The 17,250-nt window shown below is 43.8% G+C and overlaps 1 protein-coding gene across 6 annotated transcripts in view; it reads right to left on the bottom strand.

Moving 5' to 3' along the window:
- The window catches only part of MYH15 (myosin heavy chain 15), a gene marked incomplete at both ends in the record, with an annotated part of 45,862 nt that overhangs the window by 1,872 nt on the left and 26,740 nt on the right, over nucleotides 1-17,250 (bottom strand). For 4 of the 6 annotated variants that reach the window (XM_082304108.1, XM_082304109.1, XM_082304110.1 and 1 more), the window contains 14 exons: nucleotides 73-249; nucleotides 776-871; nucleotides 1,988-2,092; nucleotides 2,599-2,769; nucleotides 4,186-4,311; nucleotides 5,807-6,010; nucleotides 6,725-6,917; nucleotides 8,636-8,751; nucleotides 11,086-11,210; nucleotides 11,774-12,123; nucleotides 13,118-13,314; nucleotides 13,762-13,880; nucleotides 14,996-15,122; nucleotides 16,109-16,498. In XM_082304108.1, the coding sequence (XP_082160234.1) occupies nucleotides 88-249; nucleotides 776-871; nucleotides 1,988-2,092; nucleotides 2,599-2,769; nucleotides 4,186-4,311; nucleotides 5,807-6,010; nucleotides 6,725-6,917; nucleotides 8,636-8,751; nucleotides 11,086-11,210; nucleotides 11,774-12,123; nucleotides 13,118-13,314; nucleotides 13,762-13,880; nucleotides 14,996-15,122; nucleotides 16,109-16,498 (2,481 nt within the window). Of the gene's footprint in view, nucleotides 1-72; nucleotides 250-775; nucleotides 872-1,987; nucleotides 2,093-2,598; nucleotides 2,770-4,185; nucleotides 4,312-5,806; nucleotides 6,011-6,724; nucleotides 6,918-8,635; nucleotides 8,752-11,085; nucleotides 11,211-11,773; nucleotides 12,124-13,117; nucleotides 13,315-13,761; nucleotides 13,881-14,995; nucleotides 15,123-16,108; nucleotides 16,499-17,250 lie in introns of those variants that run through there. The other 2 variants (XM_082304112.1, XM_082304113.1) reach the window with 1 other exon arrangement.

Genomic DNA, 17,250 nt, shown 5'->3' with positions numbered 1-17,250 from the left:
AGTTTATTCTAGTCCATGCTACTTTAAGAGATGTAACAGATCTTCCCGCATACACAGCATCCACTACCGTGTATTAAACAGTCACATTTACCCCATAGGGTATAACCATACCTTTTTCATGCTGATATCTCTTGACTTGCTCCTCAGCTTATTAACCTGAGACTCAGCTATTTCAGCCCGTTCTTCAGCATCATCCAGATCATGTTGCTGTTTTCTGTACTTTGAAAGGTACAGATTGGCTTGAGCTTCCTGGTGAGAGAAAGCAGTGCAGCTGATTTCCTCCTGTCCACGTGAAACAAAGCTTTCCATTTCAAGTGGGGTGGGAAGTGCTCAGCATGACTGGGTAACAGCTGTATGGCAACCACTTGCCTCCCGGAGAACCGAGAGAGATTGTTGTTTTACAGAGTTGATGTTTCCAGTGGCACTCTCCATGTTAAGTGAACTGGGAGGTTCCCAACGTGCCTCCTGAAGGACTAGGGGGGAAAAAAGTCTCTCCTGTTCCTTCCCTTCCCCCCTTCCCTTCCAAATTACACTGCAACCTTAAGAGAAAATGGAATACCTTTTCTTAAATATAACCAACACATATGCTATGTATTTTATTTTGTATATATTATAAATACATTTATACCTACAGGGTTTATATGAATATGAATATAAATACAAATATTAATACACACACAAAATGTGTATTTGTACTAAAAGCCTCTGTGGATTAAAGATGTGGGTTTAGGACAATACATTTCTCAAAGGTAAAAAGGCCCAAGTAGTTACTTACAGCTTCCTCTGCTTGGTGCTTGTAGCTCTTCACTTTTAATTGCAGCTTGTCAATCAGATCCTGCATCCTGGCCAGATTCTTCTTATCTTCTTCTGACTGCATCAGAACACCATTAATTGGGTTGACAGTGTGAAAAGGCCTAAAGCATCTCCCACAATGAAATGGGTATGGCTGCCATAGATATCATTTTAGAAACATATAATTCAAAATGCAAACAAGCCATATTGTGATCAACCTGGAGGCTGAGGACTGAAAGAGAGTGCCCTCCCCATTTTTATATATATATATGTAAATATATATACATATACACATATATGTGCACGCACTTTCAGAAGTATACACATAAACACACACACAGAGTTCCTTGCTCAGGGATGAGGAGCACTCTTGTCATTATAGGGCGTGTCATTATGTAGTGAAACAGACCTATGGGTGGGCCTAAAATATATGTAAATTCCATGTTTAAAAATCTACTTTGGAGGCATTTCTGGTAAAAGGAGCCAGGTTTAAGCTGCCACAGTCCAGAAGCAGAAGGACCAGCTAATTCTGTCTGCCTGTGCCAGAGCACTGTATTCTAAGAAAACAACCTTCAGCCTCTGCGTACAAAAGTCAGAGTAAAACAACACGTAGGAGGCTAAATAATCTCCTAAAGCAGATGGATGGGATTACCTTCTTAAGAATGCTGTTGAAAGCAAAAGGATCAGTGCTCTGTGCTGAAGACCTTTTTTGAAAGGCAAGCAGCAACAGCAGCTGTCGGCAAACCTGTGGGAGGCTCACCACTAGGCCTTGCTGCTCAGCAACAGGGGACAGAGCCCTGGGACTGCGCAACCCTACACTAAGTGATGCGTTGTTAGAGTCAACTGAATCCTTCTGGCTCTTTTTCACAACATCAGCACAGCTGAGAGACAGCTGGGCTCTTTCTTCTCTTGCAGTGTGAATGGTCATCTAAGCCTGCTCTGTATTAATATTGTGCTAAAACCATCCAAATCCCAGCAATAGAGGCTTTCTAACATTAGTTACAATGAGGCAAGCAAGATGATGGTAGCCCTAGGGAGATGTTCCTCCTATCCCTAAAGCTTCCTACAATCAGAAAGCTCTGGGTAATGCCATCCTTCGTCCTTCATCCTTCACTGAAACACTGAGGCAACTTATGACACTGGGAGAATGCATTTCTTTCCAGGGACCTAGTGGTTACTACAGTCCTCAGCATACCTGGTAAGTCAGCTCTTTTATGCGCCTCTCAAACTTGCGGGCTCCTTTTTGGGCATCTGAATTGCGACGGAGTTCAGTCTCGAGTTCATTCTCGAGCTCACGAACCTGCAAAAAAGGAAAAACCCTTGCCATTATGCTACGTATATAAAGCAGCAGATAATTTGGTTCACAGTTCAAGAAACGCTTATTTTCTCAGCATCTCCATGGAGTCAAACTTCAGGAACAGATCAAAATGTCACCTTTCCATTCTGCTTTTTCATAAATGTATTTAAACCGCACCAGCAAAGGTGCAGACATATGCAAAGGCCAAAAAAGTTTAACTGAAGCAAGCATTGCAGAGGCTTTTCCTAGTTTTAGACATTGGGTTTTTTTTGATTATTTTTTTAATCAAGGGTTTGGTCATCTGCTGTGCTACAACAGCTCATTGTAGCTGGATGATGAAGGGGAAGCGTGCCTCCAAGAACTGCTCACCTGCATTTTGTGAAACAGAGGAAAGCATTCATAGTGTCCCTTATTGGCCTCTATGAACTCACCAGGCAGCCCTAGGGCACCTACCCGCTCCCAGTTCTGCAAGCAGGAGGCAGTGGTCTGAAGCTGGATCACAAACTCACCCTGGATTCTAGCTTCTGGATCTGCTTCTTGCCACCTTTCAGGGCTATTTGTTCTGCTTCATCCAATCGCTTCTGGAGGTCTTTAATGGTTTGTTCCATGTTCTTCTTCATTCTCTCCAAGTGAGCACTAGTATCCTGCTCCTTTTTAAGCTCCTCAGCCATCATTGCTGCCTGAAAAAGAACCACATTTTACAGCAGCTCTCTTATGCTATTGAATTATGTCTCAGAAGAAATGATGGGAGATCGATCTTGGATTATCCACTACTTGGATCATTCACTGTACCTAAAGCTCCAGAGAATCTCTCGTGTGTGCCTATCTTGCCTGGACAGAGAAAACACAAAGACCGAATAGCCTTGGAGGCCTTTTTTTCCCCTCCATATTCTAATGCTGTGATTTAAGATTTGCACCCCACCTTTTTCTTTAATTTTAGTATCTGTGCTATATGATGTCCTCATTTATAATGCCTACAAGTAAGTTTGTGCCATTCACTACAGACATTTTACCTACAGCTTATTCAAAATCTAATCTTGGTGTTTGGAGCTCTTGAAAGGTAGTAGATTAAAACAACTGGCAGACAAATTTCCCTGCACAGCCATAGACGAGAGCTGCCCGAGCGGCTGTAACAGCAGGCCAGTTTCTGCAGTCTGTGCTGAGATAGGAATCTCAATTTCAACATCTTACATAGTCCCTGGCCATTCTGTAAGACAAGTAACAAGGGTGCCAATTAGCTCATTCCTGCTTTGATGTTTGTGCCTGCCACCAAGAGCCATTTACAGATTTTGTACCCATCACTGAGCAGTCATCGGAAGACAGCAGTCATTGCAATCCAGGCTGGAGCCGAATCAAGGACAATCACCATCTTCTCTCTGACAGGCAGTAATAGTGCTGTCAGCTGAGAAGCAGTAAAGACCATGGCACAGGAATAGCTTTGACCAGGCACTCTAGACATGCAACTCACAGAAACCTCCAGTTCTAACTTTCATTTTGTCTGTCAGTATGATGCGATACGTCAGCTGAACTCTGAAGACATGGATTTCTCCAGGTCTGTGGGAAATTAAACTGTATCTGCCCAAATTATGTCTTCCCTAGAGGAAGAATGCACTCCGTCTCTCCTCCTGGGATCTTAGGCCTCATGTTTTTCCAGTAGACACCTAGTTCTAGGGTACCTCGTTTGTGATTCAGTAATTTTGTTTCTCACATCAGATCCTGTGTGCACCAGGAGACAAGCTAGTGTTAGTTCAGTCTGAACTTGTTTAGCCTATCCAGGTGTATGATTTACCTGATTCAAAGGTGACATGACCTGAGACTTTGAGGTCACTGGAAACTGTGTTCTTGGGGGGAAAAAAAAAAACAACAAAACCCCCCCAAATCAACCCCCAAAAATCAGGAAGAAGTCCTTCCTCTCTTTTTACCTCTAGCCTGTTTTATTTTGTAGTTTCATCAGTTACCTCAAGATAACTGTGGAGCACTTTGGATGTATGAGCTTTGTAACAAGCACAGAAATGGTGACCTGGGAAATACTTACTTGGTTGTCCTAAGACATTGCGCTGCAGAAAAAGAAGTGAGCAAGGAACCAGCCTACTTACATCTGTGATTGCTTTCTTGGCTTTTTCCTCTGCATTCCGGCACTCCTGGATTGATTCCTCCACTTCATTCTGCATCTGGGAAATGTCACCCTCCAGCTTCTTCTTTTGATTGATCAGGCTTGTGTTCTTTTATTAAGTTTTCCCCAAAGGAACAGTGGAAAAGGAGGAAAAGAGATTAGAGACACAATTTCTCTAAATACTACAGCACACCAAGGCTTACTGATTTTTGCAACTCCTGGATTACACAGAGATGTAGAGGTCCCCTCACTACAAGAAGGACATCGAGGTGCTGAAGCACATCCAAAGAAGGGCAATGAAGCTGGTGAGGGGTCTGGAGCACAAGTCTTATGAGAAGATAGCTGAGGGAGCTGGGGTTGTTCAGTCTGGAGAAGAGGAGGCTGAGGGGAGACCTTATTGCTCTCTACAGCTACCTGAAAGGAGGCTGTAGTGAGGTGGGGGTCGGTCTCTTCTCCCAAGTGACAAGTGATAGAACAAGAGGAAATGGCCTCAAGTTGCACCAGGGGAGGTTTAGGTTGGGTATTTGGAAAAATGTCTTCACCGAAAGGGCAGTCAGGCACTGGCACAGGCTGCCCAGGGAAGTGGTGGAGTCCCCATCCCTGGAGGCATTTAAAAGACGGGTAGATGTGGTGCTTGAGGACATGGTTTAGTGATGGACTTGGCAGTGATAGGTTAACAGTTGGACTTGATGATCTTAAGGGTCTTTTCCAACCTTAACCATTCTATGATTTGAGAAGGGAGACTCAGGTACATGGTAAGGGCTGGCCTTTACTACGTAGCTTAGCTTCAGACTGAGTAAATATTAAGAATACTCTCAAAGGTGTAAATATTCAGGTTTTGGTTTAGATAAAATAATAAGCAAGGGGCTGAAATAAAAGAATGAGGAAGACAGTTCATTTTTGAAAACTAACGATCCATTATCAGTTAGTCAATGAGGTGATTAAAACAGAAGTCCCATGGCATTGTGGGCTGGAGGAAACATTGCAAAATGTTGCCAGCCTGTAACACATTTTCATTTCCTTCTGACCATTAATTATTTGGCGGAGGGAAGCTCTGGTTTTGTAGCAAAAATGCTGGCGCGTCAGGGCATGCCTCTCCATGGCCCTGTAAAAACTGTAATGTCAGCCGTGACAAAGTCCAAAGGCCTATATTAATGAAGACCTGCGACGTGGTAGTCTCCTGCCCTGCACAATACACCTATTGTTAGAACCCAGCCTCTGCAGTTTTCATTGCTAAGTAACATCAACACCCTGAAGCTCACTTCTCCAAAGAAATGCTGCACCCATCCCAGACATGGCTTAACTAAAGCAGGAAACTGGTTTTACAGCACTGAAGGAGGAAAGAAATAAAGTTTACTCGTTATCTTCCATCATTGCTTTTTCTGGAAACTGCTTAAAGCAGTTGGCTGAGTCATCAATTCCAGCTAACTTGAAGGGAGTGAGCTGGCATATCTACAGAGTGACTAAATTCCTCTCCCTCATTTTCTCCCTTGAAGGAGAGCAAGGTGTGTCTGACTTATGAAGGCTATGGACAAACAGTATCAGTGCTTAATAGACAAGGCTCAGTTTATCCCAGTGAGGGAAAGAGCACAGAAAAAGCCAACCTGAGTGTGAAGCAGGTTCACACGTTCAGTGGCTTCCAGCAGTTCATGCTCTGCCAGCTTCCTCGCCCGTTCAGTCTGGTCCAGCAAAGCCCTCAGCTCATCCAGCTCTGACTGGAGAAGATTGTTCCTCCTGTCAGAGACCGCCAGCTGCTCCTTCAGATCTTCATTCATGTGTCCTGAGTCATCCAGCTGCACCTGAAGCTCCTGTAACAAAACACGTTTGGGTTTTTTTACCAGTGCAACTCCATTTCAAGCTGCTGTGCTTACAAAAGAGGACCCCAGATTGCAGAGGTTTCATGGGGCCTACCTCAAGAATGTCAGTGCTTCCTTACTGGAGAAATGCTTCCTCCACACTGAAAGCCGAGTAGCTTTTGTGATGTGTGGTGCAACGGGGGAAAAACCTGTGTGTTCAAATCTGTCAGAGTTGGCAGTTCTGCCTGAGGCAGAACTAGCTGCTTAGGCGTGGGAGAGGTGATGACTTAAGAGGTGTCTCAGCAAAGCACTTTTTTTTCTTTTTTTTTAAGCTATTACAAATGTTGACGCAAACTATAAAGCTGAATATACACACACTCCTTGTACTCCAGCCAACTGACTTGTTCTCCACTTTTAAAGGACTTGCAAGCTCACAAGAAGATCATAGATTTTCAGTTTCTCATGTTGTAGCTTTCTGCCCCTGCAGGAGGCTGTAGCCAGCAAGGGTTTTATGACTGGATTTCAACCAGCTTGTATGCAAGTCTTGGAAGAAATCCACATTTCAGTATTCTCTTACGCCAGATGTGATCACTAAGGGCTTTCCCTGCACATTGTTGGGAGTAGCTTCTCCATTAATTACCATCACCATTGCTGTTTTGCTTTGTGCTAACGAAACATAGGCTGCACCTGCCATTGGGTGCTTGGGACTGGCAGCTCTCAGAGTACCTTTATTTGTGTCTGCAAGACACGTGCTGACTTTGTTGCTTCTGCAGCATGCCTGTTAGCATGGCTGAGCTGGATTTCCATCTCGTTGAGGTCCCCTTCCATCTTCTTCTTGAGCCGGATGGCCTCATTTCTGCTCCGGGCTTCAGAATCAAGGGTCGACTGCAGCGAATCTATGGCGCGTTGCTGATTTCTCCTGATTACAGAATAACGTAAAAAGGACATGAAGGGTGAATGGAGTAATTTTCCTCTCCGCACAGGAATGTAGAACTACATGCAACAGTACTTCACTTTCTGAAAGTGTCTCATTTCTTGAAGTAGTATATTTCTGAATGACATACATAGCACAGGTTTCTAGTGCCTCGCTTCCATCTAACTGGCTGGTGTGCTTCACACCCTCAGCTAACTCCTGATCTGTAAGCACCTATAGCATCCTTCTCCCACGTTTCCTTTGGCATTATTGGAGCAAGGAGTTCTCTCAGATCTCTTGTGAACTCAAGCAAGTACAGGTTTGAACCTAACAAGTAGCATTTCAAGCTTAGCAGTAACCAAGACATTGACTGAATCATTTACTGGGATGTTTTATATCTCAGCCTTTTTATGAAAGCATTAGTGGAGGGGATTAATCAAACTGAAGGTAGGCTGCTACATTCTAAACCAATTACTCTAGGCGCTCTTTATAGTAAATGGCATGTGTAAGCTACAATTTATTGTGTCTTAGAGTAGATGTTGAAACACATTTCTTATGCTCAATTATAAGGGGAATAATTCAGGAAGAGAAATCTGTGTTATGGACATCTAAAGTTAGGAGAGATTAAGCCCATCCTAATTAACAGCCTGGTCCCCCTGTGAAAGGCAGCTTAGTGCCAATTTAAAGATGGCAAAACAGATACAGACAGGTGCTTAATTTTCTTGACTCTCTAACAGTCAAGTCCTACAACGAAAGTTTTGCTCTCTTACAACCAGAAGGTAACTCAAAGCATGGAATATGACTCACACAGGGAAACATTTCTATTGCTGCTGGCCAAGTTCTGCTGAAAGCATAGGAGTCCTGGGAACCGAGTCAACAAGGAAAACCTTGAGGGCCTTATTGCTTCAGCAAGATACTGAACTGTGCCCTAGATATGACTGCTGAACGACTTAGCAGCAAAACGTTCATAACAAAGCTGAGGCAGAAAGCATTGTTTAGGATAGCGTGTCCTGAGATCTCTGTAATCTAGACATCTGCAGGACATTAGAAGATAGTATCTGAAAGGGCTGAAACATTATTTGTTTTTTAAACAATCAGTCCTTGTATCTGCCTTGGCCAAGGTGAGCCTTGAACTTCCCCTTCCCTACCAACAAACAATGACATAGTTGACACCAAATGGTGTACACATAACAGCAAGCTCCTCACATCCTCCCACAATCAGTGTAGCTATAACTGCATAAATTAACTAAAGGCAGAGGTAAAGATTGTCTTCAGATAACATAGGTTTGGGCGCCACTGAGGCAGTACTGCTGATTTTGCCTGTGGTTCCCCTTGGGAGGCCACCATCCTAGAGGATTAGGAGAAGGCAGCTCTCTAGACATACTTGTCTCCATACTGTAAACATATAGACTTAGTGGCCCTTGGTCTGCTGCGACTTTGGTTATGCCAGTCAGTTGTGTTACGGCTGCGATGTGGTATGCATGACGGGCTTACGTGTATGCTGGCAGAGGCTGAACAGACAGGAATATTTGAACTAAGAAATGGTAATGTGGTAAGACTGCCTTTTGGGAAATAAACAGAGCTGTCTTTGTTTCTAGTATGGACAGTATCTGCTTGTGCTGGCACAACTACCTGTGGTGCATTTGACTGGCTTGGGTCTTGAGAATATTTCTGGTCTTTTGAGATTTTCCCCTTAAAAAACCATGCTGCTTCCTGCACAGTACCTTATGTTTTCCATTTCTTCCTCCTTTTCTGTCAGCTTCCTTTCAAACTCTGCTTTAACCTGAGAAAGTTCAAGCTGAAAACGAAGGGTCTTACTTTCTTCATGCTCCAAAGCTCCCTGAAATAAAAAGCACCAAGAGCTTGCAGGCCAGGAGTCGCTATTTTTTTTATTTTTTCAAATCACAAACTGGTGCACAAAGATGATCCCTTCACACTTTTCTTCCTGTTCCCAATAGCACTGTTTCCTCCCTGCCTCTCTCTCTAGGCAAGGACATGAGCGGCTTACAGGGCAAAACAATGCATTTATTTGCCTTTTAATGCAACGTGGCAGCTGGAAAACTGAGCAGCAAGCTCCTCAGAGGACAAATTGTCAAACAGGCCACGGCTCACAAAAAAAAATACCTTAGGCCATGCCTGTGTGGTTTTGATATCAACAGACGTTCCCTGCTCCGCACCCCTGAACAGACACCCTCCAGAAATTCACGGACTTGTAAGGGATAGGCAAAAGCTAAAGCAAGATTGTTGTTGGGAGGGTGAAGGGGTCCACACATCCCCCAGCTCACAAATCTTTCTCTCTCTCTTCATGATCTCTCCAAATCATGAAGTGTTGAAAGCCTCCCATTTATACAACCTTATTAGGCAATATGACTTCAAGGAAAGAAATAACAGACATCAGCTCTATATGACAAAATGCAAAAATACTCTGTCCGCTCTTTCCAATTAACATGAAGACAACTCTATGACACAAGGGAGATTTGTTCCTGTGTCTTTGTTCTTACATTTCTCTCATATATGGAAGTCAAGAACTAAGCTGACAACAGCCCACAGTGAAATAAGAGGGCCTCTGACTTCTGGGTCTTGCATAAACCAGGCTCTGTGCCATTCTGACTCCTTGTTGCTCGCATTGCACAGGGAGGGGAAACAGAACTGAACACCATATATTTTGGAGGTGCTCTCTGAAGGGTAGAATTGCACAGGCTTAGCTTTGCTTCCCTCGAGAGATGATGGAAACAGAATGGAGGTTCTGAAGAGAAAGCGGTGCAAATCTTTGCTAATCTCTGGCCATCATGCAGCAGCTACAGGTCAGTTGGATGCACACATCACACCAAGGAGCCACAACGTATTAATGGGAACAGCACGCAGGAGTACCCTGTCACCATTGTGACTGCCAGAGACCCAAACTCACATGGAAGGGAGAAAATCTGTATTAAAACATTTCTTTCACAATTAAAATACATCACCACTTTACTTTCGTTAGTTCCTAATTTCACTGAGTTTTAGGAAGCTATTTCACACAGTCCAGTAAAGTAAAGTGTGCCCCTTAGATCCCTCAAGAACCGATGTATTCTTTCTAGTAAGAGAAGTTTATTGACAGAGCATGTAATCACTCTCCACATCTCAGAGCTGTGGTAGAAAGACATGATCTTTCCTCTGCTCTGATTATGACACCTGTTTGTTTGGCTGTGAAATCCCTGCAAAGTATAAAGCATCCTGTAACAGACAAAAGAAGTCGCACAGCATTTAAGGTATTAACAGATCCCTGTCACTGGGTGACATTTGTTTTAGCAGATACTATTCAGAGTACAATTCAAAAGAAATGCAGCCTTCATTAAAAATCCCTTGCTATGTGCTGTGTTGCTTCTAGCCAGCAACACCTACACCCCTTCCTAGTTCTGCAATGCACCAAACTTTAAAAAAACCTGACAACCCAGCCCTTTAAGTGAATAATCAGGATTTGCAATCGGCTTGTTCTGTATTGTGGGTTTGTTTCTGGAAACTGGGATGAGGCAACCCTCTTGGGTACGTGCATACTTGTCACTGTAGAAATTAATGCAGTGATGCTAAGTGTCTTTACCAAACTCCTTGGGAGTCAAAGATTTTCCAAATGGCCTGTTTTCATTTGGTTTCTGAGACTGCTACCATTTTTTTAAGCAGGCTGCAATATCCAACACAATGTCTGAGACCTTATACAATTCAAAGTCATCAGGAAGTTTGTCTTATTCTCAAAAAGAGGAAATGATCAGTTTGTTTTTGGAAACTAGGCACTAGAAATATCTGATAAAGTAAGACCATAATTATCAGCAGTTCCTGTTTCCTGGAAGACTGAAATATTCTATGCAGAAGCGAGTGAGAAGGACTGGATTTTCAGGAGGTGAGCAGAAGATTTCTGAGATTTCTGAAAGTGAAAAAAAAAAAAAAAACAAACCACAAAAAACCAAAACCTACAAGGCACCTCCTTTGAAAGGGCCTCCACTTGATGATCTTAGACCTGACATCTCCAAAAGTCACTAGTCACTTGAAAACACTGGCTAGCAAGGCCGGAGGAACTGGGTGCAGAGAGGTTGCACTTACTAACAATTAACACATTGGCTGTGTTGCTGAGAGGGTGAAAAAGGAAGGAAAATTGTGATAAAGACACCCTTTCCTCTTCGCTTGAGCTTTCTTTCCTTACCTCTGCTTCTTCCAGAGCCAGCTGAACTTCTGACTTCTCTTGTTCAACCTGTTTCTTGATTTTTTCTATTTCATGAAGGCTCTTGTTTCCTTCACTGATCTGATTGGTCAGGTCAGAAATCTCCTCTGAAACAAAAAAGATTGACGGATTTAGTGATCAGAGTGACCCAAACATACTAAAATTCACAGGGCGTGAATACAGGACCTGTGCCTCAAACTACTACTGTGTACACAAGCGCTGCCTTACTTTCGATTACAGCAACTTTTTTTACCTGATCAACCTGACGGCACAGACTTTCTTGTAAATGCTTTTTGAAGTAGTTATAGTGGTTTAGTTTTTATCTGTCACCTGCAGGCTAGCAACACCGTGCTCTGCTTTGGGAGCTATCTCGGCTTCGTCCGCTGCGCTTCTGTCATCTTTCTGTTCCTTGCCTGAGACTGGCACCTCTGCCAGTGAGCTTCATGGACAGGTGAGCAAAAGGAAGCCTGCTCTCCTCTGGCCCTACCAATTTCTATGTTTCAAACCTTCATTGGCAGCATCAATCAGTGTCTCCAAACACAAAAAGAAAAAGCCAGTCTCAAGGATGAGATAAATGCCTTTCCCCACAGCTGTTACAGTGCATCTGCATCCCTCTGGCTGTCCACTGGTGTGGCTCTCGCACTGGACATGAGGCCTGAATGAAGCCTACCTTGGAGGTTCTTGTTTTCCCGTTTCAACGTCTCCAGATGGTCCAGCGTCTCCTCGTAGGCATTCTTCAGCTTGAAGAGCTCAGTGCTGAGGCCACGGGCCTCCTTCTGGGAAGCCTCCAGCTCAGCCTGTGACTCTTCGTACTTCTGCTTCCAGTCATTGATGATCTTGTCAAACCCACGCTGCTTTTTGTCCAGGGAGGCAGCTGCTGAGTTGGCCTTCTCCAGGTCAATCATCATGTCTTCCAGCTCGTTCTGCAGCCTGTGCTTTGTCTTCTCCAGAGATGAGCACTTGGCATTGGCCGCCTCAATTGCTTCCTCAGCTTCTTGCAGGCGAGCAGCAAGCTTTTTCCTACCAGGTGGGAAGAGACAGTGAAATGACTGAGAGCCATTGCTGCCATGTTATCCAGAAAAACTAACACCAAACCAGTATCTCAATAAATCAGTTTTGAAAGGGAAAATTGGGGGGGGAGCAAGGGGAAGGGAGGGGGAAATCAAGCCTCTGAAGAGAAGGGATATCATATATTTTTATGATAAACAAAGAAACAGCTTAAATTATGAATGCTGACATGTGGCAGATAATTTTGTGCCTGTGTGCGAATATTTGAAATTGAAATTTTGAACTCTCAAGCAGCAGTCTGCGACTCACTAGCTGGAACCAGGACAGGCTGGTTGTAAATTTTGGTAACACCTGGTCTAAATGAAAGTGTCATGTTCCTCCAATTAAGGGACATGAAACTATTTAGATTGGGAAAACAGGGGGCTGGGAGTCCCGGCAAGAAGAATACATCCCGGAAAGAAAGGAGGGCCCAGAAAGAAGAAAGTGAAGATGCTAGATAGAGAAAATCTACTGGAAATGGGGGAAGATTCTGCAGATCAGAGATACACGGAAGGCAGATGCTGGAGGCACTCAGAGACCTTGCCCAATAACACCTGAGACTGGTAACTGTGACCGGCTGCACAGCATGAGCCAACATGACTTTCTGCCTTACCTTCCTGGAGCAGCCATCATCTCCCTGCTGGGAAGGCAAGTCAAGACCTAGGGAACGTAGCACCGGGCCGGGGCAAAGCAAGTGAGTGTGCGAGATAACCAAGTAGGGTAATCTAATCTTGTTAGTTCTTAAATAAACCCCAGTATCCATATCCATTACCCCGTGGACAAGGACTCAACAGAAACATTGACCTGCTCAAGCAATGAAAGGAACAGAAGGAGAGCCACAAATGACAACAATGAGCCAGAGGGCTTTTTCCAACCAGATTGTCCTATTTCCTTAGTGCCATAACAAGACCCAGGGAGCACGGTCCTCCCAGGCAAGGGCACGATGAAGCCCGCATAACCCACTTACTTAGCATCTTCCAGCTCCTCAGTTCTCTGAATGGCATCGGTCTCATACTTTGTTCTCCACTGTGCCACTTCTGCATTTCCCTTGGAGAGAGCCCGCTGCAGCTCTGCCTTGGCTTCTTGCTCCTCCTCATACTGCTCCCGCAAGAGATCACAGTCGTGCCTGGCCGCTTGCAGGGCGTGAGCCAGGGCATTTTTGGACTGCAGGAATATAAAGGTCACAACATTGCAGGGTTACCTACAGAAAAACCCAAACAAACAGCCCCTAGAAATTCAAATGGAGGCTTAAGCCTTTTTTTCTGTTTGCCTCTGGTCTTGACGATCCAGATCAAGTGAGGTAAGAAGTGTTTGAAGTCATCCCTAACTGGTGACATGCTGAGTAAGCTATCAAGACTGAAGATAATCTAACACCTTTGGAGAAGCATCCAAACTTTTAAGATGCAAGATCTTATTTAGCAATTATGGATGCTGATTATTTTCCCAAACTCTTCTCCTGTGACTTGCCTCAGTCAGGGGCAGACACTTAGTACAATTACCAGGAAGCATTCTCATTCCTATGTCTCATTTCAACTTTTATCCAGGCTACAGATGAACATGAACAGTTTTCCCTGTTCCATCTCAATGAATGGGACACAGTCAAAGCATTACCTTGGTTTCCTCTTCTAGCTGTCTCCTAAGTTCTTCAATCTGTTGTGTAAATGATGTTTTCCCCCGGGACAGCTGACTTATCAGTGACTCCTTCTCTTCAAGTTGTCTTATAAATTCACCTGCCATAGGATTTAACCAAAGAAACAAACAAAAAAAAAAAGGGTAAGACCAGGAAATTACAAAGTCCCAGCCAAAATCAAAATCCCACCTTACACTTCTGCTGAGGAAAAGAACTAACAGTGATTGTGTCTGACCTCTTGTGAAGCTTCTTCCAAAGCTGTAACTATCAGACACTTCACTGGGATAGTTTTCCTTAGGTACTTGTTTGTTTGGGTTTTTTTGTTGGTTTTGTGTTGGTTTTTTTTTTATTATTATTTGTACTGCAAATACCTTGATTCATTAATTTTAGTTCAGCTCATGGATCAGACTAGACTGATGCTTACTTTCACGTGCAGTTGTAGCTGGTTTTGTTTATACTTTTCTTCACTACTTTATGTTGGCTTTCCATAGACTTCAGGGGGGTCCAAAGCACCCTGAGAACCTCTCAACGACCAGCATACAGAACAGAGGGATACATAAGGAAAGCTTCATTTATCACAAGAAGGGCGTCACCACAGGGTGGAAACCACAGCCTCATAGTACATAGAACTAACATGAAAACAGACAGGAAATGGAAAATGCGTCTTCGAAAATACACAGAGCAGTGATATCTGATGAGGACGCAGAGATTAAATAGCACTGCTCTGGCTAAAAAAGGTAATAAGCACTTAGAGGACAGGTGGTATTTTTGGTCGGATGTGAGTGTCTTCTAGAGTGCAATGCCCAAGGTCATGCTGAGGAAGATGGTATTCACACAGACAGCAGCAGTATGCCAACTCCTTCATCTTCCCTCTAGCACGGCAAGATAGATGTACATGTCCCTGTTCCTGAGACTGGGTACCTAGCCAGCACATCCATTTCAGCTCATGAGACGGTAGCACAGTATGCTGGTAAATATGGTTATAGGTTTGTTTTAAAAGGCAGTCGAAGGCAAGGTTATTCCCCGCCGCCAAGGTTATAAAAATATTGAAGACAGGAAAGTCAAAAGATGCAAAGCCACTGCTTCATTTAGCAATCCTAATCCAGCCACCTTCAAGCAGATGCCATTGCACAATACATCTCACTGGCATAGGGCTGAGACACACTTGATAAATTATTTCCCCAGTAACGTATTTTAGGCTGAACATGCACATACCATTCTCACTCTGGAGTTTTGTCTTCTGAGTAGTGAGGTCATTCATGAGGCGAGTCATTTCGTCCAGTTTAGTTTTTGTCTCGTTCAGATGGTCTTCATAAGTGCGACAAAGTTTCTCTGCATTTGCCTAATGGGAATCAGGAGACAAGACATACAAAGCTGTAGCCTCCAGGCAGCCATTTGGAAGCAGCAGCCTTCCATGTGTCCTTTTTTTGTTTGCCTTTCAGAGAAATGGCAGATAGCAAAGACACAAATACCACAGCTGTAAAGTGGGGAATAGTAGCCGTGTGTCTACAGTCCCAGGCTAGGGATCACCCCATCAGACCTCCTTCCCCATTTGTTTTCCCTGATCTGTGTTCTGAACTAAAGCAGCAGCGTAAAAAGACTCTGCAAGAACTTCAAAAGCAATCACACGCCTATGAAGTTCAGGCATAAGCCTCCTCATAATTGCTAGATGGGAAAATCACCTCCAATGGAAATTGCTCTACTGATTCTGCTTTAATTGCCATTTATCATAAATTGAGTTTGATGACAGCTTTCTAACTCTCAGAATACTGAAATTTCTTTTTTTCACTTGCACTGAAAGCACTCTTTAGAGTGCTCTGAAAGCTACCAAGATTATCTACTCAGGAAACCAAATCTATAATTCAGCCATAGGAAATAAAAACACATGTGATGGTCATGCAAGCCTTTGCTTTGCACTCCTTGCTAACATGGGTCAAAACTGTGAAACAAGGGCAGGATCTGAGAGGACCCTGCTTAGGATGGGAGATATCCAGTCTTGGATGGCATCACCCCAGTGATCACCAGCCTGGGGGAGCACAATTTCAGTGACACAGTTTTGTGCTCCGAGATATACAGATAAAAAATATGCCTGTGACTGGGGATGCACAATATGTTTTAGACAGGCCATCTTAATTGCTGTCCCATCTCCAGGTAAGAAGGGTTATACTATCCACTGGGGAAGGGGGGACACCACGCACATAAGTACTCTCAGATTGCAAGACACCACCTTCTAAAACACTTCAGCCCTACCAGGTGTCCTGGGAAACCTTCAGACCAGCCTTAGCTACAGATGACCTCTGGGGGCTTGGGAAACCTCAGGACCCTTACTTTTCCCTTGACCATCTGCTCCATGTTGGATGATAGATCATCCACTTCCATCTTCAGCTCGCTTTTCTCCTTTTCCAGTTTCTGCTTGACCCGCTGCAGGTTGTCCAGTTGCTCCCCCAACTCAGCCACGCTGTCTGCGTGCTTCTTCCTCAGGGTGGAAGCTGTGGCTTCATAGTGCAGTGTGGCCTCCTCGAGGTCCCGCCGCAGCTTCAGGAACTCTGCCTCACGTTTCTTGTTCATCTCCAGCTGGGCAGCTGTGGCTCCCCCAGCCTCCTCAAGTCGCTCACTTAATTCCTCCAGCTCTCGGGCCAAATCTGATCTCTGCTTTTCCACCTTGGCTCGAGCAGCTCTTTCTGCTTCCAGCTCCTCTTCTAATTCTTCTATACGAGCCTACCAAAGAGACATGAGCACCTTTGGGTCACCTTCATGATGATTCCCATTGGAATACCTTGAAGAACCTTACAAATTGTTAAACCCTCTGCCAGCTCACACTTTACAACACAGGTGGAAGCACAGAAACTTGCCCGTTTGTGCCAATAAATCAGATCTTGAGCTAGAGTAAGAATGATGAATTACATCCTTCTCACAGTAGAGTGCTCTCCAAGCTCTAGTTCAAGACATTTAGGTCAAGTGCATTGAACTTATACTCATGTACTTGACATTCAGCTGAAGTACATGAGAGAAGTTACTTGACAGTAGAAGTAGCAGCAACAAATTGTCATTGAAGAGGAGGGACTCTGTGCCCATTTTAAGAACTCTGTGACTGAAGTAACTTCTCTGTAGGAGTGTTAAGACGGGATTTCAAATAGAGCAGTGTGTAGAATTGCATGAATAACAAATATTCATTGGGACAGTCTTTTTTATGAAACAGTTATTTTGACCAATCTACACTTCACATCGAAGTTATACAAATATTCTTTATTTACAAAAAAGCAGAGCTGATATTTTGGGTCAAGACATTTTGTTTGGACTGTGCTGACTTTCTTTGGCCTTTTCATTTCTGTTGAAAATTTCCTGTACATTTGAGCCCTTCCCTTAAATTTCAAATCCATGCTTATCACTGCTGAAATCCTCCCCAGCATCTACCCTCAGCTCCACGGTTTGGAACAATATTATTTACTTAAAACAAAACTCCAGAGCAT

Source organism: Platalea leucorodia, assembly GCF_965183815.1.
Source record: "Platalea leucorodia genome assembly, chromosome: 2".
Taxonomy (NCBI): Eukaryota; Metazoa; Chordata; class Aves; order Pelecaniformes; family Threskiornithidae; genus Platalea; species Platalea leucorodia.
The sequence above is the reverse complement of the archived record's forward strand: the minus strand, read 5'-3'. Positions and strand labels throughout refer to the sequence as shown.